The sequence below is a fragment of the Lepisma saccharinum genome, chromosome 16 (genome assembly GCF_977018435.1).
Source record: "Lepisma saccharinum chromosome 16, izLepSacc3.1, whole genome shotgun sequence".
NCBI lineage: Eukaryota > Metazoa > Arthropoda > Insecta > Zygentoma > Lepismatidae > Lepisma > Lepisma saccharinum.
In genome coordinates, this window is record NC_139244.1 from 55925270 (window position 1) to 55952557 (window position 27288).

General features: G+C 43.5%; 1 protein-coding gene across 1 annotated transcript in view; it reads right to left on the bottom strand.

Moving 5' to 3' along the window:
* Positions 1–321: 321 nt before the first annotated feature.
* LOC146000490 (lanC-like protein 3) overlaps positions 322–27288 on the bottom strand; it is a 34604-nt gene continuing 7637 nt past the window's right edge. Inside the window, exons 3-5 of the mRNA XM_083138210.1 lie at positions 23916–24131; positions 4482–4598; positions 322–1641 (exon numbers count right to left, since the gene is read on the bottom strand). Coding sequence (XP_082994336.1) covers positions 1397–1641; positions 4482–4598; positions 23916–24131 — 578 coding nt within the window. The 3' untranslated portion in view covers positions 322–1396. The remainder of the gene's footprint in view (positions 1642–4481; positions 4599–23915; positions 24132–27288) is intronic.

Below are 27288 nucleotides of genomic sequence, written 5' to 3' on the forward strand. Positions count from 1 at the left end.
ACTGAGCCACCGTGGCCTCACTGTTATGGGAAACCTGATACGAAAATGGAAAGCAAGTAGTAATTTGTAACTTTTCATCTTAATGTATACCATTATAGTTAGGACGTCCTTAGAATATGCTTGTCAAATATGACATCCACTAAATTTCAAAAGTAATACATTGCTAATTGAAAATGTTTAACGCACATTTTGTAAATTTATGTATAGTAATTTTAAAATGTATTATGTCAATTATGAATACAGTAACGTAAGTAAAAAAAAAACTTAAATTATGTAACCTTGAATGTAGAAGAAATATATTCTGTCAACAGTTTATATAAAATATCGTAGCAGGTGTAATAGATAGTAAAACAAATCTGGATAAATTCTGTGTGAAAATGCTTCATTGTAATACCAGACGACATCATAATGTAATTGCAACTACAGTTTTGAAATCTAACTCTTGGATGGACAAATTGGTATCGTGAGTACAGGTAAATGTCCCAATCTATGGAAATTAAATTTGACAATAATGTAGGCTATTTTAAGAACAATTATGTGTTAACTTTTATTTATAATTTTTTTTAAAAAAATCTGACTTGTGTATTCAATGTATATTAGTCTAAGCCTCTTTTATGAAGCTAACCTTACTCTATAAAATAGTTTTATGCATGTATGTTAAATACACGGTGTTGTATAAAGGTGTAAATCTGTTCACAGCACTTAAATAAATACATTTCAATTCAATTACATCACCTAACACACACACACACAAAAGCCCAACCCACCATCGCATATCAGATTCCATAATCAACAAAATCAGAAAAGTACATGCCAGACACACAGAGTTTTTCCTAAAGTTTACATAATAAAAACCTTGAATAATGACTATTAAAATAATAACAATATTAAGTATAAATAGAAACTTCTTCATAGCTATTGCATATATATTTATTTTCCTTTTTAAAAGGAAAAATGATGTACAGAAATTCAAGACTATGAAACAAGAATAGTACAGGTATTACAATATTTACAATGGCCAGTTTGTACTAGAAGAATCTTCAAATTGACACACAAAAAATGTACAAAATTTCTACACAACTTGATGAAACTAGAATATTAACAGTTGTACTAAAGGCAAATGCTAAAGATTATATCTACACATAACTCACTCGTTATACACAAAGAATAACTTCATTTCATTACACTTAATAAAAAGAGTGGAAAATGAGATGTCAGTCTTCATAATACAACTAGAACATTTTGCAAGATTTCCTATTGAGAACCACGAGATCTGCATAAATAAATCTGACCATCTGATAGCCACATGTAATGAACAGTGAGGCACAGATAAATCAAGAAGTCATATAGTTGTAATTTAAGAAAACAAACAATCAAAAGGGGTATGTTATCAGTTTTAAAATATGTCAAAGAATGGAAATTCAGCTTCATTAGGTTGTAACAAGTCCAAGAAGTAACAAACAGATCCAGCGAAGCCTTCATACAAGCTGTACGGAGAATCAGGCGTACGAGCTTGCTTAAATTCTGGACTAAAGACGAAATCGCCAAAAACTGCTGCTCTGTGAAGGTGCTTGGGATCCTTGGTCAAGCGATACAATACGAGGAAGACATACCCATTGCCAGCAACACCATGGCAGATGCCTGTAATAACGAATAATTAAACTCCACACATTTCGTACATAGAAACAGTTAATTTGAAGTTCACTATAGGTACATATCATTTCCTTGACAAACAGGTGTAAACATTTGCAATATTTTTTCATGGTTTATATCTGAAGCATGAGCAAATATTTTCATTTTTCACCTGTGGCCGCGGTGGCTCAGTCGGTAACACGTCTGACTACCATGCTCAAGGTCCCGGGTTCGATCCCCGGCCTGTTCAAATCCGGGAACTTTTCTAGCGTCGAATGACATGGGTACCTGGGGGGAAACCTTTGGGGGTAAAGGCGGTTAGGGGCGTGATGCTGATCACATCACCCCCACTCATGACCAAATCAAGAAAGTGTGGGGCATTACCCCCACACCCCCTTCATGGCATGGTGCTAAGCACAGGGGAGCACTTCACTTTTTTTTTGCCTGTGAATATTTAAAACTTTCTGAAATAATGCAAAAAAAGTTGCATGTGATCCTCTGTAATGGTTACTGCAGGATTTACATGCAGAGAAAGCAAATCCTACTTAAAATTCTTTCACATGTCTTTATGACCAGTAAGGCTAATCGGGACTGGACCTACAGTTTAAAGTGGGATCCGAACCACTATGTGCTTCCACTGGGTATTGAACCTGGGACTCCTCGATTACAAGGTGATGACACGCTACCACTGTGTCATCGGGGAGGCCACTCAAACTACCATATTTATGCATGTATAGCCTACGTGCTGCATACGCCACAGGTTCTTTACAAGACAATACTATTATGGGGAAAATAGTTTTCTTTGAATTTCAGTCAAGGACTATATCAGAATCAGAATTATTATTATTATTATTATTGATTTTGAGTTTGAAGTCCACTTTATGCACAGAAGGCTAATCAGGACTGAACCTACAGTTTAAAGTGGGATTCAAACCACTATGTGCCTCCACTGGGTATCGAACCTGGGACCCTTTGATTACAAGGTGACGATGTTGCCACTCTGCCATCAGGGAGGCCCTTAAAGTGGTTGAAGTTGTTAGCATTTCTTTTCATGTCATTATGCAAGTTGAATGGTTACTGTGCAGCAAAACAAGTACTGACTATGAATGAGTGAAATCTCAAAATTTTAAGTTGATAGTGGTACATTACGCTCAAATAAATTGATGAAGAGCAAGTGTTCTTAGTGTACAAATAAATATATTCGTTTTACTTAGTTTTTAAAGGATATGCGATGATTAGGGCTTGGAAGTTGATGACCTAAAATAATTTTCGCTCTTAAAATGAAAGCTTGATTTTCTTCATAAATTACAACAGAGTAATTGAATAATTTGACAAAACCTGTTGTTTGGTGTTTTAAACTACTGATGCAAAGGGGCAAAAAGGAAATAAGTGCTAATCTAGTTTTTTATTTCAAGACTTTTCTGTGTAAGTCATTCACCTGCTTTCAGAGTAGGCCTTGCACGATAAAGTAGCAGTGGTCAGAAGTAGTGCGCTACTTGTAGCAATGCTACTGTAGCTAGCTACAAAATTTCTAGCTGTAGCGGTGGTGCATTTCAAAAATTGTAGCTATAGCGAAAATTTCACTACAGCTACATTTCTTCTTGGTAGTTTTGAGGTAAATTTTATATGCAACAACAGTCTCAAAGACAATTCAACAATAACACTTATTTGTGTATGAGGTTTAAAAAGACCATGTCTATTACTAAATAATGGCAATACGAATAATCTAGATGATAAATGTCCTGATCACAGATAATAGATATCCACGTAATTTATTTAATTGATATATAAATAATTCTGATATAAATATAACCAAATTACATTTATCAATATAATCCAGCCAACAGCTATTTATCTTCAAGAAAAATATGTTGATATAAAAACATGAATAAAAATATGTTAATTGAAAAACATGTCAGATTTGAGTAACACCCTAATGGTAATACTTAGCTATCAAATTTGAATTAATTTGCCACTTATATACGCACACATCATTCTCAAACACTTTAGTAACAATAGGTTACTGCGGCAATACTGCTATCGAAATGATAGAATGATGGGTATGATAATAATAAATAACGGAATCTATTTTCTAGTAAGTACAACTGCTTCTTTTGAATACCCATATTTTTTTTTAATGAAAAAGTAGCGAAGTAGCAAGTAGCTTAGCTGTAGCTGTAGCAAAGCTACATTTTGGAAGAGTAGCTGTAGCTGTAGTGAAGCTACTTTTAAAATGTAGCGTTCTGATCACTGTACAGTAGTCAGTCAGAATCTGAAAATACAGTTGTGTTTTGCGTACATCAGATTATAATTTTTCTTATATTGTGACTAAAACTTAAAATTAAAACAATTTTAATGGCTGGCAAGGACACCTCAAAGTAGTCTTTACACGAAGTATTTTAAGTGCTTGAGAAAAAATAAATGTACCACAATTTATTATTTAACACATTGACAAACTTTCAGTTAAAAATAATATTGCACATTTCCAATGATCATATTTTCGATTAATGGCAAACTTGATAATTGGACGTCAGGAAATTTAAATTCCTAAATTATGCTAGCAAATGCATTTAAAATTCACAAAACAACAGGTGAGAAGAAAAATAAACAAAAAATGAAGACAAATGCAAAATAAAAACAATGTTTTCTGGTTCTAACTTATGGGAAATGGACTGATATCAGGTTTAGCATTGTTTTCAAGGCTCAGAAAAAAAATATATAATTTTTCATCAAACTTCCAAGCCTTAGTGATGATATAGCTAAGGATAAATTGCTTTAAAATTCAGTATAAGCTGCATCCAATTTTGGGTAAAAAAAAGGTATGGGTTAGAATAACATTCATCTCTTACCTGGACCTTTCTTTAGAAGACCTTTGTTCCACACTAGTTCTCCACATTTTAAGCATGACTCAAGGTATTTTTCATCTTTCCAATGCAGGTAGGCTTTCGCCATCAGGTACACCACTCCTGCAAATTCAAAATTGCAAGATGACAATATAACAACAACAACATTGGGAATGACTAAACTAAAATGGGAGGATTGTACTCACTCTTGGTCTAGGCATCTGAGTCTCATTAACTTGCAAGAATGCAGTTTGCGCTGCATGGGACAGAAGTTGAAATCTGAGTGCCTTCCAAAATCCTTATCTTCTCCATCAGGAGAAGGTAGCAACAGTAAGATAACCAGATTTTTAAAACAACAAAACAGGACAGTTTGACATTTTCCTGAAGCAAAAAAGGGGACAAAATGGAATGTCAAAATGTACACATTTTAATATAAAAACTGTTTTGTCACAAATACTTATTCTTGAAAACTTACATAATATGGTGATGTGCGCTGAACTCCAACCAAGCAGTCTTTTAGAATTAGAAGTCATTCACTGGGAATGTCTGAGCCAGAAATTGTTTTCTTAATATAAGATTCCTCCTGCAGGTCTGTATTGAAAACACACTTTCCTTTGGGTGGCATATTTAGTTTTTCGCAGGTTTTTGTATACACAATTTGCTCATAATATTTTGTGTATTTTATAAGTTAAGAACTTAAGAACACTGAATCGTCTTCTACCAGAACCACTGAATTTCTTTCAACGGAAGCACGTGCATTTGCAATTTTGAATTGTTGGCGGTATTTATATAAAGGAATAAATGTCACAAATGTTTGAAGACAGCAATCTACTGCCAACAGTAGCTAAGTGTGTTTTCAAAACATACCTTTCCTCGACTGCTTCTTGCCAGGGCACAGATCAACAAGTCAGCACATCAATTGCTTCTTATGTTCCCCCATAACTGCAGCTGTGCAGACCTCTGATATAAATGGCACTCAGCACTGTAGTTAGATTGGAAGGACTGAACGTTACAAAGCTAATGTTCATAGTAATAGTAGAGAAGGCGTTTTGTTGCAGTATTGATAAGTCATTGTAATAAAAAAAAGGGACATTTTGACATCCCTGTTTTTACATTAAAAAAAATTGGTACAGGGACGTAAAAAAAGGAACTGTGCCAGCTAATACCGGATGTCTGGTCACATTAAGCAAGAGTCATTAGATGAAAGGAGACCTACACCAATAGGGTGGGATGGGAAATTCAGAAATAAGTGTCTGGGTTCTGAGGAGGAGAGAAGGGAGTTATAGGTTGGGATGGTTACTGCATAGCTAAGTTGATCCCAGGGGCTATGATTGCTCATGGTCCAGCATTTCCGAAAGGATGTGTTGGTGGTTAATGGCTACTCTGAACAATTGTAGCTGTGGCTGTTGGTGTGGGTGGTACAGCATTATGAGGTTCAGATTTTTCGTTTGAGCAGGTAAAAGCCATCACAAACCAGGCAGATGAGAATACAGTGGAACACCAATTTTACGTTCCTGGATTTTACATTTTCCTCGCATAATACATTTAATCTTGATGATCGGGCCACAGTAAAATGATATAAAATTTTCCTGGATTTTACATTTTCCCGTATTTTAAGTTTTTACAGCTTGGTCCCCTGAAAAATGTGAAATCGAGGTTCCACTGGTATATATCAGATTCGAGGAGAGGCGAGTGCCTTTGAGGCAGAGGGTGAAGTTCCTCACAGCAGCGTGCAAATGAAGGGTGGAGGAAGTTAAGGAAATTGGGCAGGTCTTTCAGCTTGCTTTGTTATATTATATGGGTGCGCATATTTCAGACTAATATATTTCTGAAGTTGGGAGATCGATGAAATATGTCTCTAGGTATATCTGGGAAGACACCCTTACTACAGATTGAACACAAAGAAAAGAACCTTCGGTCAAAAGCATTTGTGCATCTTCCCTACTGGTCTTGGGGTAGTATTGCCAGGTAAGACTTGAAAAAATCGGGAGTGTGTTCCTTGGGAAACCAGAAGATATGCTAAAAAATCTGATGATCTAATAGTAGTGAATGAACGACCTTCTCATGGGCAAGGGGGCTAATTCCCCCTCATCTTGGACGTCCTGCACCATAATGAAAAAATGCATTGAAACATATTGGTGAATTATACATGATGCCTTCCTCAATAATTGAAGGCAACAATGCTTATGCTTATGCTTCCCTCCCCACATGCTAGAAAAATAGTAAAATATATTAGCCATGCTACAAAGTCAGAGGTTCTACCTAGTAAGGCATGGATGTGTGACTGTGTTTGTGTCATCTCATATGCCATTTCATCGGTTCCTCATTCATCCTCATAGTTGTACTTACCAATAGGCACAAAAGCGACATTAAATAACCAAAATAGAAATAGATTTTGGGGTGGGATAAAATACAACCATCTAAAAATAGTAATAATAATAATGTCCTAGCACAATTGATTAGCGTTTGGCATAATTTCACAGTTCAAACAGCACTTTTATTGGCTGAGTGGAGCTCACCTCTCCCCTCCACGCCCAAGTAAGATGAGCAGGAAATGAGGTTTTCAGCAGGTTCTTGGTGGTTCTATAGCAACAGTTTATTAAGGAAATCTCTCGAGAAATCAATAGGCCTGGCAACAATGGCTCGGACTGCACTGAAGCCTCCTCCCCCTACAGCCGCGAGTGTGATGCAGTTCTGCACAAGCTCTTTTCCTTGTGGTTCCACTATATCAGGATCACTGTAAAGGATGGGAAGGAAAGAATGGAGGGTGTGTTTGAAATTGTCAAGCTTTGGGGTATGTATGCGTGTCTGTGTGTGTGTGCAATGAATATTGGCACAAAGTGTACGCTTAGGTCTAATTAATACTATTACAGTGTTGACGAAATTCACAAAAATGTAACTGTACTGATTTGGCATAAAAAGTGTTTACAACAGTTTCCAATCTATACAAGGCATGACACAAAAGACCTAGGGCTAAAACCACAACTCTGAAGAAATATGTGACAACCACAATCGGCTTGCTGTGTTTTGCAATATGGTTTATTGGTGACTCCTGGTGCATGTTTGAACTTCAATTAGATGCAGTGAGGCCTGGTTGTGTGCAGACATCTTACTGTGTTGTGGTAGATTTGAAAACTGAACACAATGTTTCGACATTGTTTTGCTTTACTTGCTCTGAAGAGAGTAACCAACCCTGGCTCGACCTGTTACGTATTTTCGTTACATCCCAGGCAAATAAGTTGCATTACACAATGAAACCTAACAAAATGGTTCAATCGAATTAAAGACAAAGTATAACTACCATATTCTTTACCATGAATATTAGGGAAAAACTCAGTTCTTTTATCTCAATGCTACCCAGACGTTCAGTTTAAAAATATATAAAACAACTTATTTATTTTGTGGATCACTCTCTCACACACACTCACTCACTCACACACTCACTCACTCACTCACTCACTCACACTCACTCACTCACTCACTCACACTCTCACACTCACTCACTCACTCACACACACACACACACACACACACACACACACACACACACACACACACACACACACACACACACACACACACACACACACACACACACACACACACACACACACACACTCTCTCTCTCTAATGATGAAGGAGACAGTAAACACTTACCACACGAAGAGAAATTATTCTATATTTCGCGATCTATGTTGCATTTTCAAGTTGAAGAAGAAAGATCGGCGTTACGAAGAGTAGAGGCACAGAATACTGACCGTAGCGTCTCTACGATCAGTGTTGCCAGAAACAGTTGATAGATGACGAGAAGTTCTTTCACCAGTGTTTACTGTAAGGTGGGTGGGTAATTTTGGGGAGGAGAGGAAAGGGTTACTGGTTGGCTAGGTTGAGTCCGGGGGGTATAGTGGCGTGCGTGCCTGTTATGTAGGCCTTTTCCCAGCACCTGCGGAAAGATGTGTCAGAGCGGGGGGGGGGGGGGGGGGTAAAAGATGGATGATGGCAACACGGAAGCAGTTATTGAAGGTGGTGTTATGGCTGTTGGTGTGGATGGCAACAGTGAAATCGGAGTTTTGGGTGGAGGAACGTTGATTATTAATCCTTAGGTTCAAAGGGGTGGAGGTTTCGCCTATGTAGAAGTTGCCGCAGATTTGGCGGATGAGGGTGTAAATTAGGTTGGATGAGTGGCAGGTGCCCTTAGGGTGAAGGGTGAACTCGCCTGCCGCTGTGGGGATCAGGAGGGTGGGGGAGGTGATGAGTATGGGGCAGGTCTTGCATCTGGGTTTGTTGCACCTGTGAGCTGGGGGGAGTGGTGTGGATGGGGTGGGAGTGTTTCGGACCAAGATGTTTTGGAGGTAGGGGGGGGGGGCGATGGAAGACGACCCTGGGTTTATCCCGAAAGATGTCCCTCGTATCAGGATCACTGTGCAGGATGGGGAGGAGGGAGTGGAGGGTATGTCTGATTTTCGTAATATGGGGGTGGTATTGGGTGATCAGGGTTGGAGGGTTGGTTTTAGGTTGTTTGGTGCAGTTGTGGGAGTTGGCTCTGGTGATTTGTTTGTTGATGAGGGTGGAGGGATAGCCACGGTTGGTTAGGGCTTGGTGCAGGCGTAGGTTGTAGTTTTGGTGGGATGAGGGGGATGAGTTGAGGCTCTGGCCTCTGAGGGCAAGGGGAATGGGATGGCTTTTTTGGTGTGGTAGGGGTGGGAGCTGGAGTAGTGGAGATACTGGAGGTGGTTGGTCGGTTTAATATGTATGGAGGTTTCCAAGTGGTCTCCCGCAATGTGGATGTCCACATCTAGGAAGGTCACTTGGTCTTCTGAATGGAACCAGGTGAATTTGAGGGTGGTGAAGTCGTTAAGTTGGTTTAGGAATGTAGTGAGGGAGGGTTCGCCATGTGTCCAGAGGAGAAAAATGTCATCTATGAATCTGAGCCAGAGGAGTGGTTTCAGTTGCTGGGAGTCAAGGAATTCCTGTTCCAGCCTGCCCATGAACAGGTTGGCATAAGAGGGGGCCATGCGGGTACCCATGGCTGTGCCACGTATCTGCAGGTAATGTTGATCACCGAAGCAGAAGTTGTTGCAGGTAAGTACAAGGTTGGCTAGTTGTATCAGGAAGTGAGTGCTGGGATTGTGGGGTTTAGGTCGGCAGTTAAGGAATGATTCTGTGGCACGGAGGCCATGGGCATGGGGAATATTAGTGTAGAGGGATGTGACATCAACAGTTGTGAGGATGGTGTTAGGTGGTAGGGGTGGTAAGTTTTGGATGATGTTAAGGAAGTGGTTGGTGTCACGGAGGTAGGAGGGCAGGGCTTGGATGAGGGGTTGGAGGTGAGAGTCTAGAAAGGCTGAAATGCGTTCAGTGGGTGAATTGTAGCTGGACACAATGGGTCTCCCGGGGTTGTTCGGTTTGTGAATTTTCGGGAGGAGGTAGAACATGGGGGTGCGGGGGTTGTCAGGTATGAGTGAGGAGATGGTGGAATTGGATAGGCCTTCAGGGGGTCCTCGGGAGAGGACAAAATCCCGAATTTTGTCAAGGTGTGTGGTAGATGAATCAACCGTGGTGGGCTTGTAGGTTGATGAATCAGAGAGTTGACGGGAGGCTTCCGCCACGTAGTCAGAGGAGTTCATGACTACTGTGGTGGACCCTTTATCGGCAGGGAGGATTTTGATGTCCGGGTTGTTGCAGAGGGACCGGAGGGCTTGGTGCTGGGCTGGGGTTAGGTTGTGGTGGGAAGAGGAGTTTTGGAGGTATGTACTGTCAGAAACATTGTTGACAACAGAGGTGATGTATCTTTCAAGAGGGTGGTTGTTGGGAAGGGAGGGGGGGGGCAGAATTGGAGGAGACTGGGATGTATGTCTGAGGGATTAGCATTGGAGGGGGGATTCTTGGCCCAAAAATACGTCCACCTAAGTCTGTGGGCGAAGGTTTGTATGTCAAATAGTAGCCGGAAATTGTTAGGGGTGGCGGCTGGGGAGAAGGTAAGACCTTTGGAAAGAACGTCAATTTCGGTGGTTGTGAGGTTGTGGTTGGAAAGGTTCAAGACGGAGGTGCAGTCAGTGGGTGAAGGGGGGTGAGGAATGTCAGTGTGGTGGGAGCATCTTTTGTCCGAGGACTGGTGCTCTTCTGTAGTGTGGTGGGAGGGGGGGGGGGCATGGTTAGAGATGGTAGGTTGGGGTGGAGTGGGTAGAGGTAAGGGTGGATCTGGAAGTAAGGGACATGCAGTTTTGTGGTGGTGTTGTGGTGGGAGGGGAGGGGGAGGGTGCATCCTGCATTCAGGGCTTGTCGGCAGAGAATGGAAAGTTTTTGCAGGTGTTTCTGGTTGAGGTTGTGGGCTATGGACTGGGAAAGGTTCCAGAGTGTGTTGATTTGGTTGTTGTTGTTGCCTGGGGTCAGTAGGAGGATTTTGGTGAGGGACTGGATGGAAATCGAGAGTTCTCGAGTCCGGTGGAGCTGTGATCTGTACATGGTTAGGGTTAGTTCGGCAGCAAAAGTTCTCGCTAGGGGGCAAGAATGCAGGATGCACCCTCCCCCCACAACACCACCACAAAACTGCATGTCCCTTACTTCCAGATCCACCCTTACCTCTACCCACTCCACCCCAACCTACCATCTCTAACCATGCACCCCCCTCCCACCACACTACAGAAGAGCACCAGTCCTCGGACAAAAGATGCTCCCACCACACTGACATTCCTCACCCCCCTCCACCCACTGACTGCACCTCCGTCTTCAACCTTTCCAACCACAACCTCACAACCACCGAAATTGACGTTCTTTCCAAAGGTCTTACCTTCTCCCCAGCCGCCACCCCTAACAATTTCCGGCTACTATTTGACATACAAACCTTCGCCCACAGACTTAGGTGGACGTATTTTTGGGCCAAGAATCCCCCCTCCAATGCTAATCCCTCAGACATACATCCCAGTCTCCTCCAATTCTGCCCCCCCCTCCCTTCCCAACAACCACCCTCTTGAAAGATACATCACCTCTGTTGTCAACAATGTTTCTGACAGTACATACCTCCAAAACTCCTCTTCCCACCACAACCTAACCCCAGCCCAGCACCAAGCCCTCCGGTCCCTTCTGCAACAACCCGGACATCAAAATCCTCCCTGCCGATAAAGGGTCCACCACAGTAGTCATGAACTCCTCTGACTACGTGGCGGAAGCCTCCCGTCAACTCTCTGATTCATCAACCTACAAGCCCACCACGGTTGATTCATCTACCACACACCTTGACAAAATTCGGGATTTTGTCCTCTCCCGAGGACCCCCTGAAGGCCTATCCAATTCCACCATCTCCTCACTCATACCTGACAACCCCCGCACCCCCATGTTCTACCTCCTCCCGAAAATTCACAAACCGAACAACCCCGGGAGACCCATTGTGTCCAGCTACAATTCACCCACTGAACGCATTTCAGCCTTTCTAGACTCTCACCTCCAACCCCTCATCCAAGCCCTGCCCTCCTACCTCCGTGACACCAACCACTTCCTTAACATCATCCAAAACTTACCACCCCTACCACCTAACACCATCCTCACAAACTGTTGATGTCACATCCCTCTACACTAATATTCCCCATGCCCATGGCCTCCGTGCCACAGAATCATTCCTTAACTGCCGACCTAAACCCCACAATCCCAGCACTCACTTCCTGATACAACTAGCCAACCCTTGTACTTACCTGCAACAACTTCTGCTTCGGTGATCAACATTACCTGCAGATACGTGGCACAGCCATGGGTACCCGCATGGCCCCCTCTTATGCCAACCTGTTCATGGGCAGGCTGGAACAGGAATTCCTTGACTCCCAGCAACTGAAACCACTCCTCTGGCTCAGATTCATAGATGACATTTTTCTCCTCTGGACACATGGCGAACCCTCCCTCACAACATTCCTAAACCAACTTAACGACTTCACCACCCTCAAATTCACCTGGTTCCATTCAGAAGACCAAGTGACCTTCCTAGATGTGGACATCCACATTGCGGGAGACCACTTGGAAACCTCCATACATATTAAACCGACCAACACCTCCAGTATCTCCACTACTCCAGCTCCCACCCCTACCACACCAAAAAAGCCATCCCATTCCCCTTGCCCTCAGAGGCCAGAGCCTCAACTCATCCCCCTCATCCCACCAAAACTACAACCTACGCCTGCACCAAGCCCTAACCAACCGTGGCTATCCCTCCACCCTCATCAACAAACAAATCACCAGAGCCAACTCCCACAACCGCACCAAACAACCTAAAACCAACCCTCCAACCCTGATCACCCAATACCACCCCCATATTACGAAATCAGACATACCCTCCACTCCCTCCTCCCCATCCTGCACAGTGATCCTGATACGAGGGACATCTTTCGGGATAAATCCAGGGTCGTCTTCCATCGCCCCCCCCCTACCTCCAAAACATCTTGGTCCGAAACACTCCCACCCCATCCACACCACTCCCCCAGCTCACAGGTGCAACAAACCCAGATGCAAGACCTGCCCCATACTCATCACCTCCCCCCACCCTCCTGATCCCCACAGCGGCAGGCGAGTTCACCCTTCACCCTAAGGGCACCTGCCACTCATCCAACCTAATTTACACCCTCATCCGCCAAATCTGCGGCAACTTCTACATAGGCGAAACCTCCACCCCCTTGAACCTAAGGATTAATAATCAACGTTCCTCCACCCAAAACTCCGATTTCACTGTTGCCATCCACACCAACAGCCATAACACCACCTTCAATAACTGCTTCCGTGTTGCCATCATCCATCTTTTACCCCCCCCCCCGCTCTGACACATCTTTCCGCAGGTGCTGGGAAAAGGCCTACATAACAGGCACGCACGCCACTATACCCCCCGGACTCAACCTAGCCAACCAGTAACCCTTTCCTCTCCTCCCCAAAATTACCCACCCACCTTACAGTAAACACTGGTGAAAGAACTTCTCGTCATCTATCAACTGTTTCTGGCAACACTGATCGTAGAGACGCTACGGTCAGTATTCTGTGCCTCTACTCTTCGTAACGCCGATCTTTCTTCTTCAACTTGAAAATGCGACATACATCGCGAAATATAGAATAATTTCTCTTCGTGTGGTAATTTTTTACTGTCTCCTTCATCATTAGTGTTTATCCACCCTTCTGGCACCTTTTCTGATCCTATTCCTGTGCTATATATATATATATATATATATATATATATATATATATATATATATATATATATATATATATATATATATATATATATATGGATAAAAACAAGGAGGGCCAAAAGGGCTAAGTAAAAATCAAATAAGGTAAAAGGAAACACTCACCGGACAGTAGGAAATTCAAAATTTTCGCTAATTTATAGCATCATCGGTGTGAGAAGAAACAGAAGACGGAACCGGAAGTTGGGGTCCTGCAGAGTTGCCAGGTCCCCATTGAAGAAGAAGCGGTGCGTAGAACGAAAAAAACACTGTTTCGTCACCAGGCTCGTCGTAAACTGTGAGTGTGTAGGATGAGTTGGGAGGGAGGGCGGGAGGGTGGGTGAGGGTTGGGCATTACTGGGTGGCCTTGTTCAGGCCAGGTGCAGTGGTCTCACTCATGGCCGATATATAGGCCCTCTCCCATCTTTTGCGAACAGAGGTGTTGGCTGGTTGGGGTAGGAGGTGGATGATCGCTACCCCGGAAGCAGTCGTTGAAACTGATGTTGTGGTGGTTGGTGTGGACGGCGACAGTGAAGTCCAGGTTGTGGGTGGAGGAGCGGTGGTTATTGATGCGGAGGTTGAGGGCCGTTGATGTTTCCCCCAGGTAAAAATCACCACAGATGTTGCAGGTGAGGATGTAGATAAGGTTTGAGGCATGGCAGGTCCCTTTGGGATGGAGGGTAAATTTGCCAGTGGCCGTGTGCACCTGGAGGGTGTGAGAAGTGATGAGGAGGGGACAGGTCTTGCACCTGGGTCGGTTGCATTTATGGGCAGGGAGTGTTGGATGTGTGGTGAAGGAGTGTTGTGGACCAGGATGTTTTGGAGGTTAGGGGGGCGTTTGAAAACCACCCTGGGTTTGTCCGGAAATATGTTTTTGGTTTCGGGATCACTGTGGAGGATTGGGACAAGAGAGTGCAGTGTGTGCCTGATTTTGTTGAGGTGGGGATGATATTGGGTGATGAGTGCAGGTGGGTTGGTGGCAGCAGGTTTCTTGGTGGTAGTGGTATGTGAGGCAGCTCGTGATATTTGCTTGGTGACCAGGATGGAGGGATATCCACGGTTAACCAGGGCCTGGTGTAGGCGGAGGTTATAATTCTGGCGGGAGGTGGGTGAAGTGTTCAGGCGCTGTCCCCTGAGGGCCAGAGAGAATGGAATTGCTTTTTTGGTGTGGAACGGGTGGGAGCTGGAGAAGTGTAGGTATTGCATGTGGTTGGTGGGTTTTATGTGGATGGAGGTAGTCAGGTGTCCTCCCTCGATGTGCACGTCCACATCCAGGAAGGTGATCTGGTTGGGGGAGTGTGTCCACGTGCACGTGGACGTGCACATCGAGGGAGGACAGCTGACTACCTCCATCCACATAAAACCCACCAACCACATGCAATACCTACACTTCTCCAGCTCCCACCCGTTCCACACCAAAAAAGCAATTCCATTCTCTCTGGCCCTCAGGGGACAGCGCTCTGAACACTTCACCCACCTCCCGCCAGAATTATAACCTCCGCCTACACCAGGCCCTGGTTAACCGTGGATATCCCTCCATCCTGGTCACTAAGCAAATATCACGAGCTGCCTCACATACCACTACCACCAAGAAACCTGCTGCCACCAACCCACCTGCACTCATCACCCAATACCATCCCCACCTCAACAAAATCAGGCACACACTGCACTCTCTTCTCCCAATCCTCCAAAGTGATCCCGAAACCAAAAACATATTTCCCGACAAACCCAGGGTGGTTTTCAAATGCCCCCCTAACCTCCAAAACATCCTGGTCCACAACACTCCTTCACCACACATCCAACACCCCCCTGCCCATAAATGCAACTGATCCAGGTGCAAGACCTGTCCCATCCTCATCACTTCTCACACCCTCCAGGTGCACACGGCCACTGGCAAATTTACCCTCCATCCCAAAGGGACCTGCCATGCCTCAAACCTTATCTACATCCTCACCTGCAACATCTGTGGTGATTTTTACCTGGGGGAAACATCAACGGCCCTCAACCTCCGCATCAATAACCACCGCTCCTCCACCCACAACCTGGACTTCACTGTCGCCGTCCACACCAACCACCACAACATCAGTTTCAACGACTGCTTCCGGGTAGCGATCATCCACCTCCTACCCCAACCAGCCAACACCTCTGTTCGCAAAAGATGGGAGAGGGCCTATATATCGGCCATGAGTGCGACCACTGCACCTGGCCTGAACAAGGCCACCCAGTAATGCCCAACCCTCACCCACCCTCCCGTCCTCCCTCCCAACTCATCCTACACACTCACAGTTTACGACGAGCCTGGTGACGAAACAGTGTTTTTTTCGTTCTACGCACCGCTTCTTCTTCAATGGGGACCTGGCAACTCTGCAGGACCCCAACTTCCGGTTCCGTCTTCTGTTTCTTCTCACACCGATGATGCTATAAATTAGCGAAAATTTTGAATTTTCCTACTGTCCGGTGAGTGTTTCCTTTTACCTTATTTGATTTTTACTTAGCCCTTTTGGCCCTCCTTGCTTTTATCCATTATTATCCACTTTTGGTATGAATCCTTTCACGTATAACTCCTATCAACTGAACCGCCTGCGATCTCTTATTGTTTCCTACACCAAAGCTACGTCCCATGCACGCTTCCTGCACTCATGTTTGATATTAGGCCTAACACCCAAAAGCCTCACACCCAAACTGCCGTTTTCCGCCATGCCCCCAAGCATAAAACCCACGATTTTCCACTAGCGAGAAATTTCGCTATTGAACTGACCCACGTCATGTACCGATCCCAGCTAAATCGCGCCCGAGAACTGTCCATTTCTATTCAATCCCTTACCAAAATCCTGTTGCTGACCCCAGGTAACCACCATCACAAAATAGACTCCTTCTGGCACACCGCCCATTCCATTGCCAGTGATCTTAACACTAAACACCTCCAAAAACTCTCCAATCTCTGCCGTCAAGCTTTTCAGACTGGCTGCACCCTTCCCCTTCCACTGCCGCCCAATTTCAGTCCCACACCAACATGCCCGCTATTACCCGACCCCCTCTACCATTGCCCACCCCTCCCACACCACCACAGACCCCCCCCCCCCCTGAAAACCAAAACTGCACTCCCATACATCGCACCTTGGGAAACAACCAGTCCACGGACAAACCCACCCCTACCAGATCCATGACCACCAATGACCCTAACCCACTCAAAAACAACCAGACTGTACTCAATTTATCCAGCCATAAACTGAGCACTGATGAAATAGCTGTTTTATCCAAAGGCCTCACCTTCTCCCCCACAACTCCCCCCAACCAATTCCGCCTACTTTTTGACATACACACATTTGCTCGCAGCCTCCGATGGCAACATTTCTGGGCCAAAAATCCCTCACTCCAAACTACTACCAGTGAAACCCACCCGAGCCTCTTTCAATTTAGCCCCCCCTCCTCCCAAGATCCACCCCCCTGCCCACCAACCACCCCTTGGAAAGATACATCACTGCCGTCATTTCCACCACCTCTGACAGCTCATTCTTAAATAACTTTCACAACCAACCTAACCTCAATCCCCCCCCAACAGAAAGCTCTCAGAGACCTCCGCAACAACCACAACATCAAAATCCTCCCAGCTGACAAGGGGTCCACCACGGTGGTCTTGAACTCTCAAGACTACCTGGCGGAAGCCAACCGCCAGCTGGCTGACCCCTCCACCTACAAACCCACCACAGTTGACCTATCCGCCGAACACCTCACCAAAATCCGGAACTTCATCCACACCCGCGGCCCACCTGAAGGCCTAACAGCTCGTACCACCGCCATGTTAATACCCGACAATCCCCGCACCCCCACCTTCTATCTATTGCCCAAAATCCACAAACCTGGCAACCCTGGCAGACCCATTGTGTCCAGCTATAACTCACCTACAGAACGAATCCCAGCCTTTGTTGACTCCCATCTCCAGCCTCTTGTGAAAGCTCTGCCCTCCTACCTCCGTGACACCAACCACTTCCTCCAGAAAAACAGCACCCTCCCACCATTGCCCCCAAATACCATCCTTGCCACCATTGATGTCACTTCCCTCTACACCAACATACCTCACTCCCATGGCCTCCGCTCCATAGAATTCTATCTCAATAGCAGACCCAAACCTCACAACCCCAGCACCAACTTCCTGACCCACCTAGCCCACCTTGTCCTCACTTGTAACAACTTCACCTTTGAAAACCAAAATTTCCTACAGATCCGAGGTACAGCCATGGGTACCAGAATGGCCCCATCCTATGCAAACCTCTTCATGGGCCAACTTGAGCAAGAGTTTTTGGCTACCCAACCCCTCCAACCCCTCCTCTGGCTCCGCTTCATCGACGACATCTTCATGCTCTGGACACATGGAGAACCATCCTTGTCAGCCTTCCTGGACCAACTTAACCACTTCCGTTCCCTAAAATTCACCTGGACACACTCCCCCAACCAGATCACCTTCCTGGATGTGGACGTGCACATCGAGGGAGGACACCTGACTACCTCCATCCACATAAAACCCACCAACCACATGCAATACCTACACTTCTCCAGCTCCCACCCGTTCCACACCAAAAAAGCCATTCCATTCTCTCTGGCCCTCAGGGGACAGCGCCTGAACACTTCACCCACCTCCCGCCAGAATTATAACCTCCGCCTACACCAGGCCCTGGTTAACCGTGGATATCCCTCCATCCTGGTCACCAAGCAAATATCACGAGCTGCCTCACATACCACTACCACCAAGAAACCTGCTGCCACCAACCCACCTGCACTCATCACCCAATATCATCCCCACCTCAACAAAATCAGGCACACACTGCACTCTCTTGTCCCAATCCTCCACAGTGATCCCGAAACCAAAAACATATTTCCGGACAAACCCAGGGTGGTTTTCAAACGCCCCCCTAACCTCCAAAACATCCTGGTCCACAACACTCCTTCACCACACATCCAACACTCCCCTGCCCATAAATGCAACCGACCCAGGTGCAAGACCTGTCCCATCCTCATCACTTCTCACACCCTCCAGGTGCACACGGCCACTGGCAAATTTACCCTCCATCCCAAAGGGACCTGCCATGCCTCAAACCTTATCTACATCCTCACCTGCAACATCTGTGGTGATTTTTACCTGGGGGAAACATCAACGGCCCTCAACCTCCGCATCAATAACCACCGCTCCTCCACCCACAACCTGGACTTCACTGTCGCCGTCCACACCAACCACCACAACATCAGTTTCAACGACTGCTTCCGGGTAGCGATCATCCACCTCCTACCCCAACCAGCCAACACCTCTGTTCGCAAAAGATGGGAGAGGGCCTATATATCGGCCATGAGTGCGACCACTCCACCTGGCCTGAACAAGGCCACCCAGTAATGCCCAACCCTCATCCACCCTCCCGCCCTCCCTCCCAACTCATCCTACCCACTCACAGTTTACGACGAGCCTGGTGACGAAACAGTGTTTTTTTCGTTCTACGCACCGCTTCTTCTTCAATGGGGACCTGGCAACTCTGCAGGACCCCAACTTCCGGTTCCGTCTTCTGTTTCTTCTCACACCGATGATGCTATAAATTAGCGAAAATTTTGAATTTTTCTACTGTCCGGTGAGTGTTTCCTTTTACCTTATTTGATTTATATATATATATAATGGATAAAATCAAGAAGGGCCAAAAAAAATCAAAATCAAAGAAGGAGAAAGGAAACACTCGCCGGACAGTGGAAAAATTCAAAATTTTCGCTAGCTTAGTAGCATCATCGGTGTGAGACGAAAGAGACGGAACCGGAAGTTGGGGCCCTGCAGAGTTGCCAGGTCCCCATCGAAGAAGAAGTGGTGCGTAGAACAAAAAAAAAAAAAAAAAAAGCCACCAGGCTCACCGAAAACAGTGAATGTGTGGGATGGCTTGGGAGGGATGGGGCAGGATTAGCACCTAGGGCAGTTGCATTTATCGGCAGGGGGGTGTTGGTTGTGTGGTGAAGGAGTGTTGTGGACCAGGATGTTTTGGAGGTTGGGGAGGCATTTGAAAACCACTCTGGGCTTGTCGGGAAATATGTTTTTGGTTTCAGGATCACTGTGGAGAATGGGGAGAAGAGAGTGAAGTGTATATATATATACACAAAGAATTACATAAGAAATAACCCCCACATTAAAGAAATGACATGAACCAATTAACTAAATACTCTATCTGAGGTAAAAAAGGAGTGGTTTCTTCAGTGGCTCGAAAACAAGTTTCTTTAAAAACAATAATAATATCTTCCAGTAACTGAACATTGGCTTCTTGCCAAACAATTCAGAATAAATACGTGGACTCTCAATACATTATCAGCCACTAAAGGAAAATAACTATTTTCTCCAGGAACTGAATGTTGGCTTGTTGCCAAAGGATTCAAATAGAATAACATGGACTGCTTATGCACGATCGGCCGCTAGTCATGAAGCTAGCCACAGCCACTCTATACCGACGTCGAGAGAACCTTCAAGGTCTCCCCTCTTGTCCAAGAAACGTTAGAATCTCGCTATTCTGCCAGATCCTTTATATAGGCCCTCCAGAGAATGACCAGTAAACTGGAAATTTCCACCATGACTTGGAGGAAAAAGGATTTTAAAATTAATTGCCTTCCGCAACCCTGTTTCCAGTCACGTAGGCCAGCCAGTAGTATGTCAACTTTAAAACTGCATAAAGAAAGGGGATACATTGGTGTTAAAAAAACCCATCATATTTAACATGCATAAAAACTAATAGAAAAAAGGATCATGTACTGACTCTATCATTAAAACATCAAGTTCCTGGTGAAACTTAAGAAGTTGGCAACAGTAACTTTTCAGATGATGACTGGTACTTATGAGGGAAGGAGAATGCTTTATGTCCAGAACACATGTAGAGAGCTCAAAAAAATATTGCATAATTAGATATTTACAAAATGGAATGTAATATAAGTCTTGAAGGAAATGGGATATGCCACGAATAAGGGAGAAACCAAAAAGTTGAAAGCAAAGGTGAAGTGTTTTACATGAAACAAGAGGACAGGGATACAGTAATACTGTTACAAAGCGAACCGAAACAACCGAGGTGCTTTATTACTGTCAGCATTTCCAACGGCCATTGCTGATGGTCATTCCTAGTCTTCAAGAGTCAATGGGCCCTTCCCTAGCATATATGCAGTGGCGTCGTGTGGAGTAAATCCTTGGGTGTTCACAGCCAGCCTAAAATCAGAGAAAATTTACACCCCCTCCCCCCAGACCGAGGGGGCTACAAAAACACAGAGAAATCGATTATTGATCACCATCACAGAGAAGAGAACAGTGAACCTAAGTGACATTGGTTAATCGAGCATACAAGAGACGAAATTTCAGCCAAGAATTCGAAGCTAAGATTTCTCTTCTTTTATCTTCTAGTGCCTTTGCCAAATGTCAAAAAAGCAGCATAAAAGTATGAATATAATAGCATGTATTTTCTCCAGGATATGAACCTGGGACCTTGTATTTGTAGCACACTGTGTAGACACTCTGCCAGAGTGCTTAGCAAAAATGCACTTACAAAATACAGGCCAATTTTAATTTATTACGAATTATTGTGTCTGCTTAACACCTCCCTCCCCCTGTCGCCTGTGAAGACTCCCTTAAAAACATGGAAAAATTACATTGCAAATTTGATTCGGATCCCCCTTTAAACTGTAGATCCAGTCCCGATTAGCCTTCCTGTGCTTAAAGCGGACTTAAAAAAACATCGATCAATCAATCTTTTGCAAATTTGAATTATTGAAATTCCTTACTCTTCTCCTCACTGAACTCCGTGGCAGAGTGGTTAGCACAGCATCCTACAACACTACGGTTCCAGGGTTCAAATCTCAGCCAGGGCATGGATATTCTTTGTCAATGTCCCTTCGTCAGTTTCATCATGTCATTACCCATCCTCATCTTGGCGATTAGCCAAAAGTGGCAGAAAAGTGAAGTAAAGTAAACCAAACCAGTAAACAATTACTTTTCTCTTTATTTTAGTTTTTGAAATTCCTTTCCTTGCTCCTAAGAATTAACCCCCGGTCTCATTTTAGCTAATCATGATACCATCGAATATGTGATATTTTTTAAATAGCTATTTGTAATTTCACAGCAGCTTTCCTATATTTCATTCGTAAGTCTCTGGCAATGCTCAAATTTCATGATGAGAAGTGCAACTCGCGATACTTAAAAATTATTGTTTTAAAGCTCATCTGTATGAGTTTATAACAATTATAATTTATTTTCCAAAAATGCAACTGGTAATTATCCATACTCGTTTTACATGTGTACCAAGATAAATATTATTTTCTGCTAACAGTGTCTTGTCTTCTTTCGTTCTGACTCATGTTCATTGTGTAAAGGTTAAAGGAACGCATTTTAACTATCGATTTAAGTGAAAATCTGCTCATTTTGATGATATAGTGTTTTAGAACTTACAACCTTCGCCATGCAAGTTTTGGGTGCACGACAACTATTTGCAATGGAGTTGTTGAGTAGGTTTGCAGCCTTAATTTTTGGTGAAATGTATTGGAAAATAAAGATATTAGGCTAAAACATGGAAATCTTAGGAATTACTATAACAATGCAAACTGTGCTCTTGCATTATATCTTAACTAGTGCTTACTTTCCCCCAACACAGAAGCTAAACGAAAGGAAAAATAAAATACCTCAACCCTCCGCCGCTATCGGCATTCTCCGAACAGTTGCTGCCATCTGTTGAGTGTTCCTTCGGAAGGCACATGTGCTCCGATCTCCATTGGTTTCTCTCGGCTCCTTCGGTAGAGGTACAACAACACAGGAAGAATACGGCAGAGGAAGTTCATAGCGCCAGATGTGCCCTGGGCTCTCGCTGCCTAACCTGGTGAGTTTTTCTTGTCAACAGTTGGGGAAATTGGGAAAGTTGAAGCATTGTGAAGACTTTATGAACGAAAAAAGCTGCTTTGTAAAATAAACATCTTGAAATGTAGTGTTTTATTGTGCACAAAAGAAAACAAATTGAAAATTTTCCATTTTTGGTTGGGGGTTCATGTGCTCCGTGAACCCCCTTCAGGCGACACCTCTGCACATATGCACCTCTTAACAGGAAGTGGCATGCCTTGCACCAGGTTGTCCATACATCCTGAGGAATAAGCTCCCATTCCTATATGGCAGCCTTGGGAAGCTGTTGGGAGTGTCTGTGGTGAGTTGGGGTGAACGGCAATAGCTGTTTTCAGGAGTGCCCGTGCATTTTTGATGCAGTTGAGGCCAGGTGAACAAGCTGGCCATAGCATGCAATGGATTCTGTGCCCCTGCAATACGATATGTATCATGTTTTCAAAATATGCAACAATTTTTTTTAGAGTATTGTTTTTGAATGGCACAGTTTTTGGAGGGGAGGGGAAAGTATGGAAGACCATGACTCACCTTGCAATTCAATTACTGACAAAAACATTGGTAGAGTTTGTGATGTGATCAGAAAAGACTGAAGGTTGAATTTTACAGCAACATAATTAATTAATGACGTTGACCAAACTCTGTGAAGAAGTGAGGAAAAATGGCTAGAGTTGTGAGTGAATGGATAGATCTTCTACCACGAGAATGGACTAGCCTAGAGGACTTGGTCCGTGCAGCAGTGTTTGCGAGGTTAAACAAGTCACATGCCTGACACCCACCTTACAGCCAGATCTTGCTCAGAATGTTTCTCGTTACTAAAATCAAATCTATTCTTAAGGGAACCAATTTCATGCTGGTGGAAGAGAACAAAAGAAAAACTGATTTTTTCCTGAAGGACCTTTCAAGCTTAATGCCTAATGAAATGCAGGGAAATGTGGCAACTGAACTTCTGTTGGCTGCTTCTACTGAAATCAAATGGTGTAACGCCCACTACAGAGAAATGTGTGGAACCGAAGCGTGGAATTTCCGTACAGGTTTATAGAGTAGAAATTTTCTGTTTGCCGTGTCTCCAAATGACTTCTTGTGTAATTTCACATTTCTTCGTTTAGCTCCAGCAAGCATCATGTAGCCAAGCATGGATAAATGTTCCATGTGGCAGTGTGGTACATAGGCGGACAACTCTCAGAAAGGCCCATGGAATTTTCCACTCGGAGGTTCGGGGGTGGCACGTTTACGGCATCCCAGTGGGTGATCAACTTCAGAAGATGACAACCACCCAGAAAACTAATGTGAAAAGTATGGTCGTTCCATATCTTTTGTGTCACACCTTGTATAAAGATACAGGAGAAGATTTCTGCTTACCAGGTGCACCATGGCACCAGTGAACCAGTTCTTCACTCTCAGGCCGTCTTATCTGCACCTCATCCATTGCACATGGGAAGTTTCCATTTGGAGTCTGCAGCCTTAGCAGGAAGTCAACCGTCGCTCTGACATCCCTTTCAGCACTGCTGTCTGCTTTCAGGAACTCAGGAAAACTCAACAGAATCTGCAGAATTGCACATATTCCATGGGCTGCACCTACAATATTGACACATTTAGCAATAGAAAAATACAGTGGAACCCCAATTCTACATTTTCTCGCATTACACATTCAATCTTCATGATCCCAATGGACCAAAATGCTAGAAAATTTTCCCAGATTTTACATTTTCCTGCATTTTAAGTTCTTTCACCTTGGTCCCCTGAAAAACATAAAATCGAGGTTTCACTGTATGTACAGACCTTTCAAGAACTTCAGCCTTATAGTTCTAACACAAAAATAAAGATTTGAAATATTTCCTTACGCATTTACTTGTGCTCAGCCAATACTACCTTGACCTGATACCAATATGAATGGAAGCAAAATAATATACAGTTTCTTTTTTCTTTGGCAATGTTTCGTCCTGGATTCCCAGAACTTTCAAGTTAAGATAAACACACACACAACTTTACATAAATAGTCGCTCCACACTTTTAGCACAAAAAATAAAATAAAAACCACTTAAAATAACCCTATATTATTTTGCATCTATAAAAAAGTGGTTATTTAAACCATTAAGAAGAACCACTTTTTTTAAAAAAGGGAAAATTGAAATTGATACCCTTACAAATTCCCAACGATATAAAGTAACTGCCGTCCTCAAGCCAGGATTTGAACGTACAATCTTTGGTGATGAGATCGTTAGTCCATTACTCCATGTGCTTGGCCACCTAAGCAGCGTTCCAGTATCTATGCTTGATGACTGAGAATTGTTAAGTTGTTCAGAATAAAAAAAATGGTAATATAACCATTTCATTGTAACTGTATCATAATTTTGCTTAAAAATATATGTACAGGTATGATTCCAAGTAAGATAAATAATCAGATCATAAATATGGCAGTTCTTTTAATCATGAAGTCCATATATGCCACAGAATACTGGATATAATTAATGAAAATTGCAAAATATCCATAGTTTCTACTAGGATAATTAGATGCAGAGTGCAGAGTGCCGCATGGCATTTGATGAACCAATGGTTTCATCATAATGTATCAGTATAACATTTTACCATAAAAAATTTAGATATCATATTGTTGATGTATTACATTAAAGTAATACCCAGTGAGAACTTAAGACAGTGACCACAGGCTACTAGTAGGAGATGTGAGAAGATAGAAAATAAAAGATAGAAGGGAGGAACAAGAGAGAAGGATAAAAGTGTGGAAATTGAAGGATATGACGATAAAAGAGAAATATCAAGAAATATTGTGAACAAAAGTGCCAAGAGATGAACCCAAAGGAGTAGAAACTGAATGGATAAGATTTAGAAAAGAATTAGTAGAGGCAGCCGAAAAGGTATGTGGAAGGACAAGCAAGAAAAGAAAGAAATACCATGGTGGAATGAAAGAACTAGAGAGGCAGTGACAAACAAAAATGATGCATTTAGAAAATGGTTTAAATGTAAATCACAAAATGCACAAAAAGAGTACGTGGAAAAGAAGAAAGAGGCAAGAACAGTAGTAAAGGAGGAAAGAAGAAAGTGGGTGGAAAAATCGGCCAAAGTGCTAGAAGAAGATGTAGATGGGAACAAGAAAGTATTGTATGGATTAGTGAGAGAGAGGAGAAGAGAAAGAGGAGACAGCTGTACGCTAAGGGATGAAAGGAGAAACATTATAGAAGAGGATAAAGAAATAAGGAGAATGTGGAGAAATCATTTCGAGAAATTGCTGAACATTAAAAAATGAAATGAGCAGGAAGAAGTGAAGGAAAAACTGAATCTCACATGAAAAGAAGTGGAAGAAGCACTGAAGAGAATGGAGAGGTAGAGCACGTGGAGTAGATGAAGTGCCAGTGGAAATGATACTAGGTAGCTGGAGTGATTGGTATACAGTGGCTGTACAGGGTAGTGAAAACAGTGTTGCAAGAGAGAGAATGCAAGAGATTGGACAAAGGGACTAACAGTTCCCACATTCAAGAAGTAGGACAGAAAGGAATGTAAAAACTACAGAGGAATAACACTTATGTACCACTCAGCAAAGGTGTATGAGGAAATATTAGAGACAAGAATAAGGGAAGTGACAGAGCTGAACATGAGAGGAAGGCACTACGAGTATGGAAATGATTTGATTATGGCATTCCTAGATATAGAAAAGGCATACGATGGCATGGACAGAACAAAGATTTGGAAAGCTCTAAGACAAAAGGGTCAAGGAAGAGATAGTGTGTAGAGTGTAGAGCACATGCAAGGCCAACCAGAGCTGTGTGAAGAAGAGAGTGGTTCTGTATAAGTAATGGACTAAGTGCTCTTTCTAAGTGGATGCAATTAACGAAGAGGTGAAGAAGAAGATAGGAGAGGAAGGGATGAAGGCCCTGTTGTTTGCTGATGATTTAGTAATATGGGAGAACAGTGAAGAAGTACAGACAGCTTGATAGTTGGAATGAGGAAATCAGAAGAGCAGGAATGAAATTCAGTGCAGAAAAGAGCAAGGTGTTAATAACAAGAAACAGAACCAGAAATCAACCAAGAATAAAGATGGACACTGAAGAGTTGAGGGTAGTGGAGAGTTTCAAATATATAGGAAGCATAATTCAGAGAAGTGGAAGAATAGATGAGGAGGTAAACAGAAGGACAAATGGGTGGTGGACTATATCAAAGTGTGTGGACTACATCAAAGCATGCAAAGATTAATATGGAACAGGGATGTACCTATGAAATGCAAGAAGGTAACATACAACACATACTATGTGCCAATAATTACATATGGAGCAGAGACTTGGACAATGACAGAGAGAGACAAAAGAAAGATGCAAGCAGTGGAGATGAAATTTTTAAGAAGTATATTGGGGAAGACTAGAAAGGATAGAATAAGGAATGAGGAGATCCGACAGACAGTGGGAGTGGTGAAGCTTCAGGATAGGATAGATCAGGCACAGATGAGATGGTTCGGATACATGAAGAGGATGGATGCAGAAAGACTACCAGTAAGAGCTTACAATGCACAAGGAGTGGGAATAAGGCCAAGGGGGAGACCAAGACGTTGGTGGAAAGAGCAGATAGCGGAGATAGTTAGAAGAGGACAAGGTTGGAATACCATGGAAAGAGAGGAGTGGTGGGAAAAAAAGGAGAGGCTTGACTTCTATGTCGACCCAGCCAGAGGCAGGAAACGGCAAAGGATGATGATGATTGTTGATGTTTCAAAACTGCAAACATGCAC